Source organism: Panthera uncia (assembly GCF_023721935.1).
Source record: "Panthera uncia isolate 11264 chromosome B2 unlocalized genomic scaffold, Puncia_PCG_1.0 HiC_scaffold_24, whole genome shotgun sequence".
NCBI classification, from domain to species: domain Eukaryota; kingdom Metazoa; phylum Chordata; class Mammalia; order Carnivora; family Felidae; genus Panthera; species Panthera uncia.
The window spans coordinates 78,351,014-78,364,544 of record NW_026057580.1 but is presented as its reverse complement, the minus strand read 5'-3'; the positions used below and the strand labels follow the sequence as shown (position 1 = coordinate 78,364,544).

At 39.3% G+C, this 13,531-nt stretch overlaps 1 protein-coding gene across 1 annotated transcript; it reads right to left on the bottom strand.

Moving 5' to 3' along the window:
* Positions 1-376: 376 nt before the first annotated feature.
* On the bottom strand, positions 377-13,297 carry GJA1 (gap junction protein alpha 1). The gene is made up of 2 exons (XM_049654269.1): positions 13,097-13,297; positions 377-3,315 (listed from the first exon to the last, which is right to left on the bottom strand). The coding sequence occupies exon 2, from the start codon at positions 3,297-3,299 to the stop codon at positions 2,151-2,153; it is 1,149 nt and encodes a 382-aa protein (XP_049510226.1). The 5' UTR covers positions 3,300-3,315; positions 13,097-13,297; the 3' UTR covers positions 377-2,150.
* Between the last annotated feature and the right edge of the window lie 234 nt (positions 13,298-13,531).

Sequence of the window (13,531 nt, the reverse complement as noted above, 5' to 3'; positions counted from 1 at the left end):
CACACTTAAATGGACTTTGTTCTTAGTCTTTTATCTCCAGGAGGCTCCAGTTTTCAAATTACATCGTCCTTATCTTTTCATGCTTACTTCTCTCATGTATGGATCTACTAAATTACTTAACATTACCTTATTTTAAGCTTTATCGCACATATCGCTAATCTTATATTCCAAATCCAACACTTATGTACTTTATCTTCTCTTAGTTTAACAAATACCCAAAACTGTTATCAATGTTGCACTGAACCTAGCTAATGATGTTGTTTTTAAAGACTCCTGAAGTTTGTGAATCTTATTTGCCTAAATCATCAAAACTAATGGAAATGTCTTTGATAATTGTGAATAGATGCAATAAAAGTTTTAAAAATCACACAGGATATAGATTGCTCTCCTTATACTAAATTAAAACTTTATTGAATAAGGAACACTCTCCAGAACACATGATCTGATGGACAAGGTCTACATTACATGCAACGAAGCTGAACGTAACAGTAGTTTAACATGGAATGTCAAACCAATTAGTATTTTTCATTGTACAAAATTGTTTATGTAGCTGACACGCAAGAAGAAAAGTATGATGCTCTGCATTTTCATGAATCATCTCTGATGAGTTTTAAGAAGACATTTGAAGAAACTGGTAGATTTCTTTAGGGTAGATTTCAAATAAATTAGTTACATGTGTACTACTGAAACCTCTTGTCAACCTCTCTTGCATTCCAAATAAAGTCTTAGTGCAAACATCAAAGTTGCTGGTCACTCCAAAAGACTGTCAAACTCATAACAGAATACAAGTTCTGAACTAATGTGTATTAAGTAGGACAAAACCAAGGATACCAGTTACTGCGAAATTCATTTAGGCACACTTAAAAGCCCACTCTAAGCATTTCTTCTAAGTGTCTCACATTAATTACTAAAGCCTGTTTACAGTACTAAAATTCTATCATTCAAGCATTCATGATTACACTTCAGAGAAAGAAAATCATTCATTTCAGCAATAGCATTACTGCTATATTCTAAAAAAAGAGAAAAAGGAAAAAAAATCATAATTAACAATACCAGTATCCATAATAGGATACATGGGGGGAAAAAAAAAACCACTTGGGGGAAAAAAAAGTGTGCTTTACTTGCACAGCAGGAATTATAGAATGTAAACACCATATTGGCCCACACCACAAAATCCATGAGAAAGGCTCAAATTTGAACACTGTGTATGCATTATTTTCAAATCTGTATTTGTGAGTTTATACTGCATCTGCTTGTACCAATATATGACGAATAAAACACACTCTTCCACACACTTACACATATAAGTGATTGTTAAATATTGAGCATGGCTTGCTTCCCTGACTCTAATTCAAAAAATGTTAAGTGACATCCCAACTGTTTTCAAAATGTTTACAGAAACCACTAAATGAATGTGAATAGTAGCTGAGGAATGATGAAACAGTGATGGCAGTTACATGTCACAACTAGATGTAAAAGAAATAATGTCCATATGACTGGCCGAGATTTGAAAATGCGATGGAAAGTCTCTTTCTGTGGGCCTCGTCTGGACTTTTAACTGATACCAAGAATAACAAATATAGTATCTCAAGTCCACTGACACCTGGAGGGTCAGGCCTAGAAAGCTTACCTTCAAAGTGCAAATTTTAACAATGGAATGTTTTAGCAGGGACATAAGGACAATCCTCCAACTTTTTCTTGATGAAAAGAAACAAGATGTCCAGGAAGCATTTTTTTTTTTTTCCTGGTCAAAGTTATTTCAGTTTCATGGTAGAATAAAAAAAGTACTTATCCAAAAATATCACCCACTCTTTCACATACACAGAACTATTCTTAGGGGTGTGTGGGGGGAGAAAAAGCCCTTAGCTACGTATCACCTAATGCAACTTATATTTAGAACTACAGTTCTTTGAATCAACTACATTAAATACCAACATGTACCTCCCTTATCCCCTCCCTCTCCACCCACCTATCCCAAATACCCCCAATGAACCTAGGTATTCTAATGTCTTTGTGTTTTCTAAGCCTCATGAGGAAGGCTGTTGAGTACCACCTGCAATGGGACAAAATGAACACCTAAGGTGCACTTTCGACAGCACCTTTTCTCTTCTCCACAAGTGAGCGGAATCTCGATGCTCTCAAGCCTGGATCTAGATCTCCAGGTCATCAGGCCGAGGTCGGCTGCTGGCACGGCTGCTGGCTCTGCTGGAAGGTCGCTGGTCCACAATGGCTAGTGGTTGCAGTTCGTGCCCAGTAGCTAGTTTTTTGGAATTCTGGTTGTCATCAGGGAAATCAAAAGGCTGTGCATGGGAGTTGGAGATGGTGCTTCCTGCCTGCCCCATTCGATTTTGTTCTGCACTGTAATTAGCCCAGTTTTGCTCACTTGCTTGTTTGTTGTAATTGCGGCAGGAAGAATTGTTTCTGTCTCCAGTAACCAGCTTGTACCCAGGAGGAGACATGGGTGAGAGGGGAGCAGTTGGTGAGGAGCAGCCATTGAAGTAGGCATATTTCGGAGATCCACATTCTTTTGAGGGGCTCAGTGGGCCAGTGGTAGCATGGTAAGGATCGCTCTTCCCCTTCACACGATCCTTAACACCCTTGAAGAAGACATAGAAGAGTTCGATGATGTTCAAGGCAAGAGACACCAAGGACACTACCAGCATGAAGATGATGAAGATGGTTTTCTCTGTGGGACGAGAGAGGAAGCAGTCTACTTGATGAGGGCAGGGATCTCTTTTGCAGGTGTAAACGGCACTCAGGCTGAATCCATAGATGTACCACTGGATCAGCAAGAAGGCCACCTCAAAGACAGACTTGAAGAGGATGCTGATGATGTAGGTTCGCAGCAGGCCCCCTCGCATTTTCACCTTGCCGTGCTCTTCAATACCATACTTGAATTTCTTGATTTCAATCTGCTTCAAGTGCATCTCCACATTGACACCATCCGTTTGGGCAACTTTGAGTTCTTCCTCTTTCTTGTTCAGTTTCTCTTCCTTGCGCATCACGTAGAACACGTGAGCCAGGTACAACAGTGTGGGGACAGACACAAATATGATCTGGAGGACCCAAAAGCGTACGTGAGAGATTGGGAAGGATTTGTCATAGCAGACATTTTCACAACCAGGTTGCTGAGTGTTACAACGAAAGGCAGACTGCTCATCACCCCAGGCCGACTCAACCGCCGTCCCCAGTAGCAGGATTCGGAAAATGAAAAGGACAGACAGCCACACTTTCCCTCCAGCGGTGGAATAGGCTTGAACCTTGTCAAGGAGTTTGCCTAAGGCACTCCAGTCACCCATGTTGCCAGAGCACCACCTGAAAAGAAGCAGAAAGACAACTAAATGATCATAGACTGCAAATTATTAGTTAAAATGTATAACTGTTTTCAGTCAATAGTCAAAATATTATTAAAGTTCTCATATCTTTCTAGCACATCCCTCCCGCCCCTGCCCCGCCAAAAAAGTGCAAACTCTTCCTGTCCCATTTTCCGCCTGCAAAGATGTCTCACAATTTTCTTGAAGTAGCAACAGAGCCGATGTGCCTGGTAAATTGCAATCTTAACTGGCAAAGATGTTACTTGCTCAACCACTGCCCTACCATGTGACTTGAGAAACTGTCTATGCTAAGTGCCTCTGCTTATTTTATCCATCTGATAAGTGACAATAGTTCTCGCCAGATAGGCTTGTGTCTGGATGCATGCCTTAGCAAAATGCTGATGGATGGTATTCGAAAAGTATGGGTATTTAAGAACTGAAGTAAGAACACCCATGAACACATTTATACACAAGCTATTTCCAAACCTTAATGCTATTATACAGCATTTTATTCCTAACTACTTTGAAATGTTTCACCTTGCTATTTCAAGTGTAATTTGTGTATATTCTATATTACGGTCATTTATACTTGTTTCTTCTTAAGCAGTGATTTATGTGGTCCAAAAGTCTGTCTTCTTCCCAGAGAAAAGTATAGTGTACTAAAATACACCATTTTGACACACTGTCATTATATGCAGGGCACTTCTTTCAAAAAAGCAAAGAGTAAATAAATGCACATTACATTTCAAGTAAAAATTCAATTTGTCTCACTCCTATTAGACCACTTTAAAGTGTTATCTCTAGCAAAAATGATTGGTTTTCATCTTTTGATTGCTGTACACTTTCAAGTTCACTTACCAGGCTTTGGGCCCTCAGCCGATATACTAGATTTAACTTCCTATCAATAGCTAGATATCTTAAGCCTAGCACTTCCCCATTGCTGGGGATGAGAAATAGATCCAACTCTGTAGAGATCTCAACATGGACCCCAAAAGTTATTTATATAATTCGATTCATACCTCTGTCAATAGCTCCTTCAGTTAATTGATGAAAGTTGAGCTCTTAGGGGTATAGGAAATATTTAACTATTACTAGAGCCACAAGAAGACTTATAATCCCAAGGCCAAGGATTTCTAGGGCACCACACTGGTTTTAAAATTATAATAAAGCTGGATTAAGGCTAGAAATGTTCTCACGCTTTCATACAATCTTAGCAAGGGCTGAAAGCTGGGAAGAAATGAGTAACATTACACGTGGCAGGCATAGAGAATACAGTCTAATTTTCACCAGAGTAGTAAATGGAGAGTTACAAAAGTAAGAAGAGCTCAAAGATTATTTAATAATCAAAAACAAGCTAAGCAAAGTCTTTCCAGGAACTTCCTAATAAATTTTAAACAGTGTAACTGAAAGTAGGATTATATAGGCTTCTTAGAAATAGAAATATGTTCATTATCTGAATATAAAAGCTTCTCATCTGGAATTGAACTATGAGCCACTTTCTCCTTGTAGGAAGTTAATGAAATCCAAGGAAGTCGTCTTCCCCACCATGCAACATTACAGTGCCATCTAATGCCTATCCCTCCAAGGGAAGTGAAGAAATGAAATGGAAATCTGGCTTGGGATTTCCCAGATGGAACAGAGAAGAGACGGCAGATCCGTAAAATGAAACTATGTGCCAGCTATCTAAATCAGCAGTCGATGGGTATCTTTGATGGCAAGAATGCCAAAGAATGCTGAAGGAAGACGGGGAAGTGGGTAGGCAGATCACAGAAGTAATGCTTTTCCGAGGGTCATTAAAAAGGGGGCTTCCCTTCCACTTTTGGGAAGGGCCATTTTAGATTCTGAAGTGACACGTTAGACAGTGAAGCTGATGTATGGAAAGAGCAGTCAAAAAAGAACAAAGGGAAAACAAAAAACAAAAAAACAAAGGCTTATAAGGTTACAAAAAGAGTTAGAATCCAGGGGAGGCTCAAAGTGATAGGAGTAATTTAGCTTCGATGGACAGTTTAATGGTGAAGAGAACATAGAAAAAAAACTACAATTTAGCAGAAAATAGTACACTGGGAATGAAGAAGTACAGTCCATGAGGGTCAAACAAACAAAACAGAATTTTTGGAGCTATATCAGTAGATAGTTTCTATGTGATGATGTGTAAATTGGCCTTAATTCTGTTTGCAGAGAATTACAATATTTTGCCAGTGTCATCTGCTTTTGCTCAATACTCCAATTGCCGGGGGAAAAGGGGACCACAAAAACAATCAACTATAAAATGATAAACTGTCTGCAAACATCTCATCATACTCACCCAATGATGGAGCTCAAGACAAACTTAACATGTTTAGATATTACCAGGCACACTGAAAAGTTGTCATCTTGGTCAGTGCTTCATCATTATTCAAAGTAAAATATGATTATGTAGATGCTTGTGGAAATTAAGTACTATACTAAGTTCCAGTACATATTATGGAAAATAAAACTCAACTTTCATGTAATTCTGAGATTCCCAAAAACAACCCCATAGTGCAACAGTATGTGAATTGGGTCACTGGGCAGTTCACTAGGTAATAGTTCTTTATTAATACACCAGCAACTTAATTGCAAAGTTGTCTTTTCTTTAAGCACCCATGCAGTTGTCATTTGCATTAATGAGTTATACTCTTTCATCTGAATAAGATGAATTATCCAATTGGACACCCAGTATCCTGTAACCTGTCATTACCACTCTCACAGAGACCATCAGATAATGTTTAATGCGATGGCTTATAATGCTTGTGATTTTCAAGGAGAGGTAACAAAAATAGTTACTTTTTCTGGTAGTTGTTCACTTTGTTTTGAGTCAAAAGTTCTATCAACTAGTTGACCCTCTACCCCATTAGTATTTTCATTTTTTCCAAATCTTAGTTAAAAAATTAATATTTTTTAAATAAAGAATGGGCATAATTATGTTTACTGAATCCCTGGCATTGATTTACAGACTGTATACCTCATTCATATTTACCATCATAAGACAGGTATATTCCTTATGTGATACAGGAGAAAAACACAGGAGCTGAGTGTACTTCATGTATATTCATGCCTTCACCTCTAGGTTCCCAAGCTGGGACTTTATATGTAGAATAAGGTCTAGGTTAAGGAGTTAATGCAAAATTTTCATTAGAAGCAAATGCTTGACAGCAGCTGGATCATCCTTCTTGTCTTCTGTGTACCATGTAAGGTCAGGTCACATTTTTTCCCGTTGCTCTTTATGGCCCTCTAGACTAGAGGCCAAAAGCCACGGGCATCCAAGCATGACCTCTCCAAGGACCCCCTGGACCCTCTGCAGTGGTTCCTGAACCACAATCATTTGGTAACATTTATTGAAAATATACATTCCTGGCACTCACCAGCCTGACTTAATCTGATTGGGGGGTGAGGGGCAGGAGGGGAGTGCAGGGAAATTAGTTTTTGGTTTTGGTTTTTGGTTGGGTTTTTTCGGTGTTTATTTTCTTTTTTAAAACAAATGCACCAGGTGATTCTGAAGTTTCAGGCCAGGAGGCAAACAATGGTTCCTTGACATTTTTGGTGCTTATTCAAAATATTTAGGATTGGAGAAATGTTAGAAGAGCAGAAAGGAGAAGAAAATCTAAAAAGGCCAAAGGGTGGTCCGGGATGAGGAGCAGAGGCTCTCTGGGCATCTGGGAACTGAGCTCCCCCTTCACTGAACCACCCTGTGTCACTCTACTTCCATCAGATGCTCCCCAAGAGCGTAAAGATCCAAACACTTGATTCAAAATGAAAAGAAAGCTTCAATTTTAAATTACTTTTGAGTGTCCCTTTTGCCAGGCCCTTAAAAACAAATCACCACGCCAAAGCTGTAGTCAAGTCGCTCCATGTCATTAATGCCCTAGTAATTGTTAGGAAAATTAGAAAATATTTTCATTTTGATTTTAGAGAATTTCACAAGTGACAGCTGTAATGAGTTTAGAGTAGGGACTTAAGTAAAGTTAAATAGGATTAAGAACTAAAGTGAGACTTGATACCGATCACCTTTCAGTGATTGAAAGTAAGCACTTAAAGGAAAAATAAAATCACACGGGCTAAAAATGTGTAAGAAAATGACTATCGAAGTGCCTGATAAAAATCATTTCATAGATTTATCTGGGGGAAAGGGTAATGCAGTGCGTGTGTTTAATATACTAAGACCAAAAAATTTTAAGCCACTCAAGCTAAAACGTAAACGCTCCTGAGGTTTTTAACTTTTCTAAGAACCCCTGTCCCTTGCAGTAAACGTTCTTGACTGAGCTCAGTTGCGACCATTCCTCTACAGTCACAACAGCCAGATGTTCTTTGGTAATATTCATATCCACACATAATTAACATAACTGACATTCATACTGTCAGCAAATACTATAGGCTTTATCTTCCCCCAAAACCCAGACTGACGGAGTCTCCCCACCACTTAGCCTGATCTCAGCCATCATCACCTCCTCAGGTTTCAGGTCACTAGCCTAGTCACCCTGCTTGCCAAACTATTCTCCTCCAACAGCCAGCCAATCTTGAAAGAAAGATCAAGTTGATCTGCCTTGATCAGCTCTGCTCTGTCTACGCAGTTCACTTTGTCACATCTGTAGGTCTCAGTTCTGGTCTCACTTCATCAGCCAGCCCTCCAGTCCTGTCACTTCCTATTCCCCTTTGTCCTGTTTTTGTTTCTTTAATGGTCTTTAGCTCTACTTGACAGGTTTTATATGTATTTACCTGTCTGTTGTTTGTCTCTCTCCAGGACAAGGACTTATTACCGTCTGTTTTCCTCAATCAGAATGCAAGCTCCACAAGGGGGTTTGTCCACTGTGGTCTCCACAGTACCCAAAAAGGCACCAGGTTCCATTCACCAGTCTTGTTGTTTACTACCTCTTTGGGATTCTCTTACATATATCCCAAATTTCTGAAGTTTCAAACTAATTTTTTCTTTACATTAGTTTCATAGTATTTAAAAAAAAAAAGTACTGTCAGCATCTCATATGCAGACATTAAATTTTCAAGTGATAATTGCTAAAACAGAAAACTGTCTGTTGAAACAATATGCTTCAAATGACTCCTGAGCAAGCAGTAAGGACTGATGTAAGTAAAAAGGTTCCTTAACAAAGAGCTTCTTGAATTTATTACACAGCACAGTAATTTGGGATTCTTGCAGAACTGCGTCAGGTATCAGAGATGTTTATTCAGTCTATTATGTTGTTACAGGTTAAGATGTTAAACAACAAACTTTTGTTGTCATCCCCCTTCTGCTGTATTCTCACTCTGTACACTACGTGGTGAGAATAAATAACACCACAGTGCCGAGAATAAGTAACACCATAGTGTCTTGCCCATTTAAACTTGTTTTTACTTCAAGAATGACAAATCTTGAGGTAGGGCTGGGGCTCTGAAGGGGAAGAGCAGCAGCTGATATTAACCCTGGTTCACATAACACCTCTAAGTAGCCTGAGTCTATGCAGGCATTGAATGATTTGAATCCAGTACCATGGTAAATATTCCCAGTTCATTAAATAATACACAACCTTTGCTTCCTCCTATCTGCAGGATTAGCCTAACTCTGTAGTGTATCAAACCTATTCCATTTAAATACCTATTCTATTTAAAAGGAAGCATACCATTATATTTCCTCAGCTTTCATGTGAGCATAGAACTGTGTAGTTTTGGGGGGGACAGGAGCTACAAGACTTTCTTTCCTTGGTTCCCTCTTCACCACATAGTCAACCTACATCAGCCTCCATAGAACAATGAGATGAGATAGGGGTTGAGGGACTCCAAAGATAGTATGATACCTATCACACAGAGACACCCCCCCCCCCCCCCCCCCCAGTTCAATGGCTACCACTCAACTCCCCCACTAACAGGAGTGCCTCATGGTCACTTTAGGGATGCCAGAAGAAAAACCTTAACTAAGTCAGAAGCTGCAGGCTGAAAGCCATGTTCTTCTACTGTGAGGTGAGACAAAACAAAACACAACTTCTATAAGTTCTTGGTGTTCTCCTCCACTTACCTCCAAATTGACTATTTTTATTGAACAGCCTGGTTATTTTGTCATCACATAAATACACCATTAGGGTACTCACAAGTGTATTGATTAAGAACAGTCTGTTTTCTTCAGTAAGCACTGAATAAGATAACTCCTGCACTTGAAAGCTCATAGTAAGAGCTAATAAAGTTTAGCTAGTATTCTTTAAAAGATCTTTAGATATAGATATAGCTCATTTATTTTATCTTGGAGTATTTTTTTAGCAAAATAGCAGCTAGGAAATGATTAACATTTTCCTAATGGTAATCAATTAGTTTTTAAGATGCTCTTGTAATGATTACAATATTGCTATTTTAGCAATTCCCTACAGATCTAGAAGGAAGAATTTACCCTTTATCAGCTGTTAAGGAAAAAAAGAAAAAAATCATGAAGAACATCTCCTGTCTTTGTTTCTATTTGAAGGCATCTTCCTCAAATAATTAAAAGAGCCATATTCTATAGAATGTATCTAGCTCACAGAAGTTGGTTTAAAAAAACAAAACAAACAAAAAACCCCCATCCCATTTCTACATTACTCTGAATTTTAAACATTCCATAAAATCTATATTTTCTAGAAATTACTTAGAAAGCTAGGGAAATTCAAATATGGACATTATGGAAAATTTTAAGGCTAAAGCCATTGATATACATATCTCACCATGGTTTGTGTTTTCATTTTGGCAAAAAATAATATGTACATACATAAATGGTGAATTTAGACAGGCAAAGTGAAAAATTTAGGTAGTTATCACAAGGACCCAAAAAACAAAACAAAACAAAACAAAAAAAAAAACCCCCACACAACCACCACCACAGAATTCACACAATTAACCTCCCATGAAGGAAAAACTCTGGGGATTTTTTTTAAACTGGACTTACCTATATTGAATATTGACCTTAATCATAAACACTAGATAACTACTTTTCCCTTCAGAGCTGAACTGGTATCTGTGGATAAGCTCCAAAAATCTATTCAAACAACCTAGAATCTTGGAGGGAAGTCAGAACAGGAAAGGTGGAGTAGAAGGTATTAATCACTGGTGACTTTCCTATCATTCTCTTCCCTCGGGTATCATATATAAAAGGCTCTGAGACTTCATACCAAGCTACACCTCTGGATATTATAAAAGAAAGGAAGGAATGCACTGTATCATGAGTTTCCATCCTTCTCTACGCAGGAATTGGAAACATCTAACTAAGAAAACAACTTTCAGTATCTGAAAACGCACCCTTTAAAGATGCTTGCTAGAGAGTATCTTTGGAACCTTGTTTCCCAGAGTCAGCAATGAAGGAATCACACGGGAAAGGCTGAGAAATCCAGTGGATGGGGCAGCTGTGGTGATAAATTCTAAAAGGCATTAGAAAAATGTGGAACCTGTTTAAAATGTGAAGAAAGTAGGAGCACAGCAGTACCACTGCATTTTCCACGCAAAGGACAGGTGACAGCTATACCCCTGACTTTGGGAAGTACAAAGCATCACATACATTGCCAGGACAGAATGTACTCCTGTTACTGGTATAATTTCCAGTCAATTCGGCCTACCTAGAAAAATTACACTTCCGAGTTATTTTCTAACCAGTTTATTTCATTATGTGAGATGGAATTAATGAGACTTCTGCATTAATACTGGCTTTTATTTTCAACAATCTTCGTACAGAAAGTAAAAATCAGGCTTCCTTAAGAAATATCTATTCTTCAAATTGCAACGGAACACTTGGTGATCAAGTGTGCCCAATTTTCGGGGGGGGGTGAGATTAAGCATGTTTTTACTACTAACTTGGTTCGTGAAGCAAAAGAAATTAAACTCATTTCCAAATAAAACCAAATCTATTTTACCAACAATTTATAGGTCTCCTCTTCCTACCCCCACTTAGCACTTGTAAAGAGAGATACAGACTTGCCCCAGGGTGAGGGTGAGTGTGAGGCTGGTCAAGGGGAGATTATGATAAACTTTATCAGAAACGCTCAGTAAACATTTGGATGCCTAAGTGGATTTATGGGCAATCCGCTGCTCGGAACTCAAGGTTTGAGTTTCCGAATCCTGTACTGATTCGCCTCTGGACACGTCATTAGCTCTTTCCTCATTTCATTATGCTCCCCCCCCCACCCCCCCTTCCCATTCTTGGGAAGTTTCGAGAACTTGCAAGAGTTACAAGTGCAATATGAGCGCGGTAATCCCCGAGGTACTCAGACTGCTTTACCAACGTTTACACAGTAGGACTCAGAAAAAAAGGGGAGGGGGGGAGAGGGAAGGGAAATTGGATTGACACGTTTAATTGAATTAATCGTTTGCTCTTCTTCTACCATTTGGCACGCAGTCCATCTGCCCCCGCTCTGCTCCCCCTCCCCTTCCTTTTCAGTGGCGGAACGAGGACCTGCGCTCGGTTTGGCTGGTAAGGATTTCAGGGAAATGTCTTAGCAAACCTTTCCAAACCCCGGAGCTCCGGCAGCGCAGGAGCCCGGAGCGAGCCCGACAGATGCTAAGATGGCAGAGGCGCCCCGCGCCACCCCCCACCCCGCCCCTGGCCTCCGCAGAAGCTTTCATTTTTATTTGCTTTTCAGCATTCGCCGGTGCAAATACTTCAAACTGTAGGATCGCACTAAGAATTTAAACTAATTACTTTGGCCTGTGAAGTGTGAACAAAATCCTTAGCAAGCACCAAAATGCATGGTTGCATTTCTGGATAACAGAATGTGTTACCAATAGAGCATTTAAGGAACTGAACCCTTTAAAATAACAAATCAACATAATCACTGCCTACTGGCAGCACCCAAGCTGCTCCAACCCAAAGTCGCCCCAGAGCTCTGAAGTCTGTTACAGGTTCGGACGGACTTAAGAGGGGCATGAGTCGGGGGGTGGGGGTGGGGTGGCGGCTAGCTCCCTTAAGGCGATGTTTAAGAAATTTTATTTTATTTCATATTCTTTCTAGGAGTTTCAGTGTTAGGAGACGGTTTTGAAAATGCATCCTGGCATTCACTTTTTTCTAAAAGTTTCTTCCCTTCAAATGCTTTGTGAGTAACCACCCATTCAAGGGATTTCATCTGCTGAATTGCCAACGTGGTCGAGTAAAAAAGGTGCTTCTCCTAGGGTCTCAAATCTTTCCAAAGTGGTTGCTAACATAAAGTAACTATTTGTTTTAGAAACCTCAATATTACAACTCTGATTTTTATATCTTTTTGTTTACTGAGGAAAATTCTAGGAAGGGACCACGTGGAAGTCAAGTAACCGCAAGGTCTTAACAAAGCACTTTGTTAAGAAGTTTGCTTTGCAGGGCTATAGAACATCAATCAAGATTTACATATGAAAAAGCACACAGTGTAGAATTCTATAGCAAGCACGCTAAGCAAATTTGCACTTTGATTTTTGTGATGTTGTCAGTCAAATCCCCAACCCAGGCCAACCCCCCCCCCACCCCAAGTTACAAAGCACCTAGACTATTATCGACTCCAGAAAAAAGAAAAATTATACTCTAAAATGAAGAACCAAATATCCAGTAAACTAGTGCTTCATTCCAATTGGAAAAGTTTGAATCTTATTTTACCTGTTGCATTGTTAGGAACTTTTCAACAGTCAAGAAAATAAATACTGAACGCTCAATTTTAAATTTAAAACTACAGACACATTTTCAAGTTCACCATTCCATTTACAGTACCATATCAAAGCTCCATTTAATAAATTTTCAAACTTTAGAAAACTTTTACTTAGAAAAAGAAACGAACAGGTAAAGTATTTTTTTAACTTACTCTTTCTCTTAAAAGAAGTAGGCACGCCAAGTGATTGAACTCCTTGGAGGATGAAGTAAAATGAAAAAGCAAGTTCAGGCACTCAGACCTGTCTATTTAAAGTTTAAAAGTCTGCTGCTGCTTGGTACTTTCTTCACTCCTTCCCCCTAATGAAAGAAAAGTGCTGATACCTCGTAAAAGCTTTTTTCTAATTGGAGCACAGAGCTTTTAAAAGTTTCAAGCCACTGACTCAACGAGGAGGAGGGGCTGAAGAAGGGGAGGGGCAGAGGAAAGGCGGGGAGGAGAGTGGAGGGGAGGCCGGTGGACGTGGAAGGGTTGGGGAGAAAAGGCACTGAGGAATAGCCAGGTTGAGATCAAGTTGTAGTTTAAATTTGCTGACGAGAAAAATGGAAGAGCATTAGAGGCGTGAATGTCACTACTTGTAGTTACTCTTTA

Excerpts from the sequence above, each read along its gene's own strand:
- GJA1 (XM_049654269.1), bottom strand. The coding sequence starts at position 3,299 with ATGGGTGACTGGAGTGCCTTAGGCAAACTCCTTGACAAGGTTCAAGCC.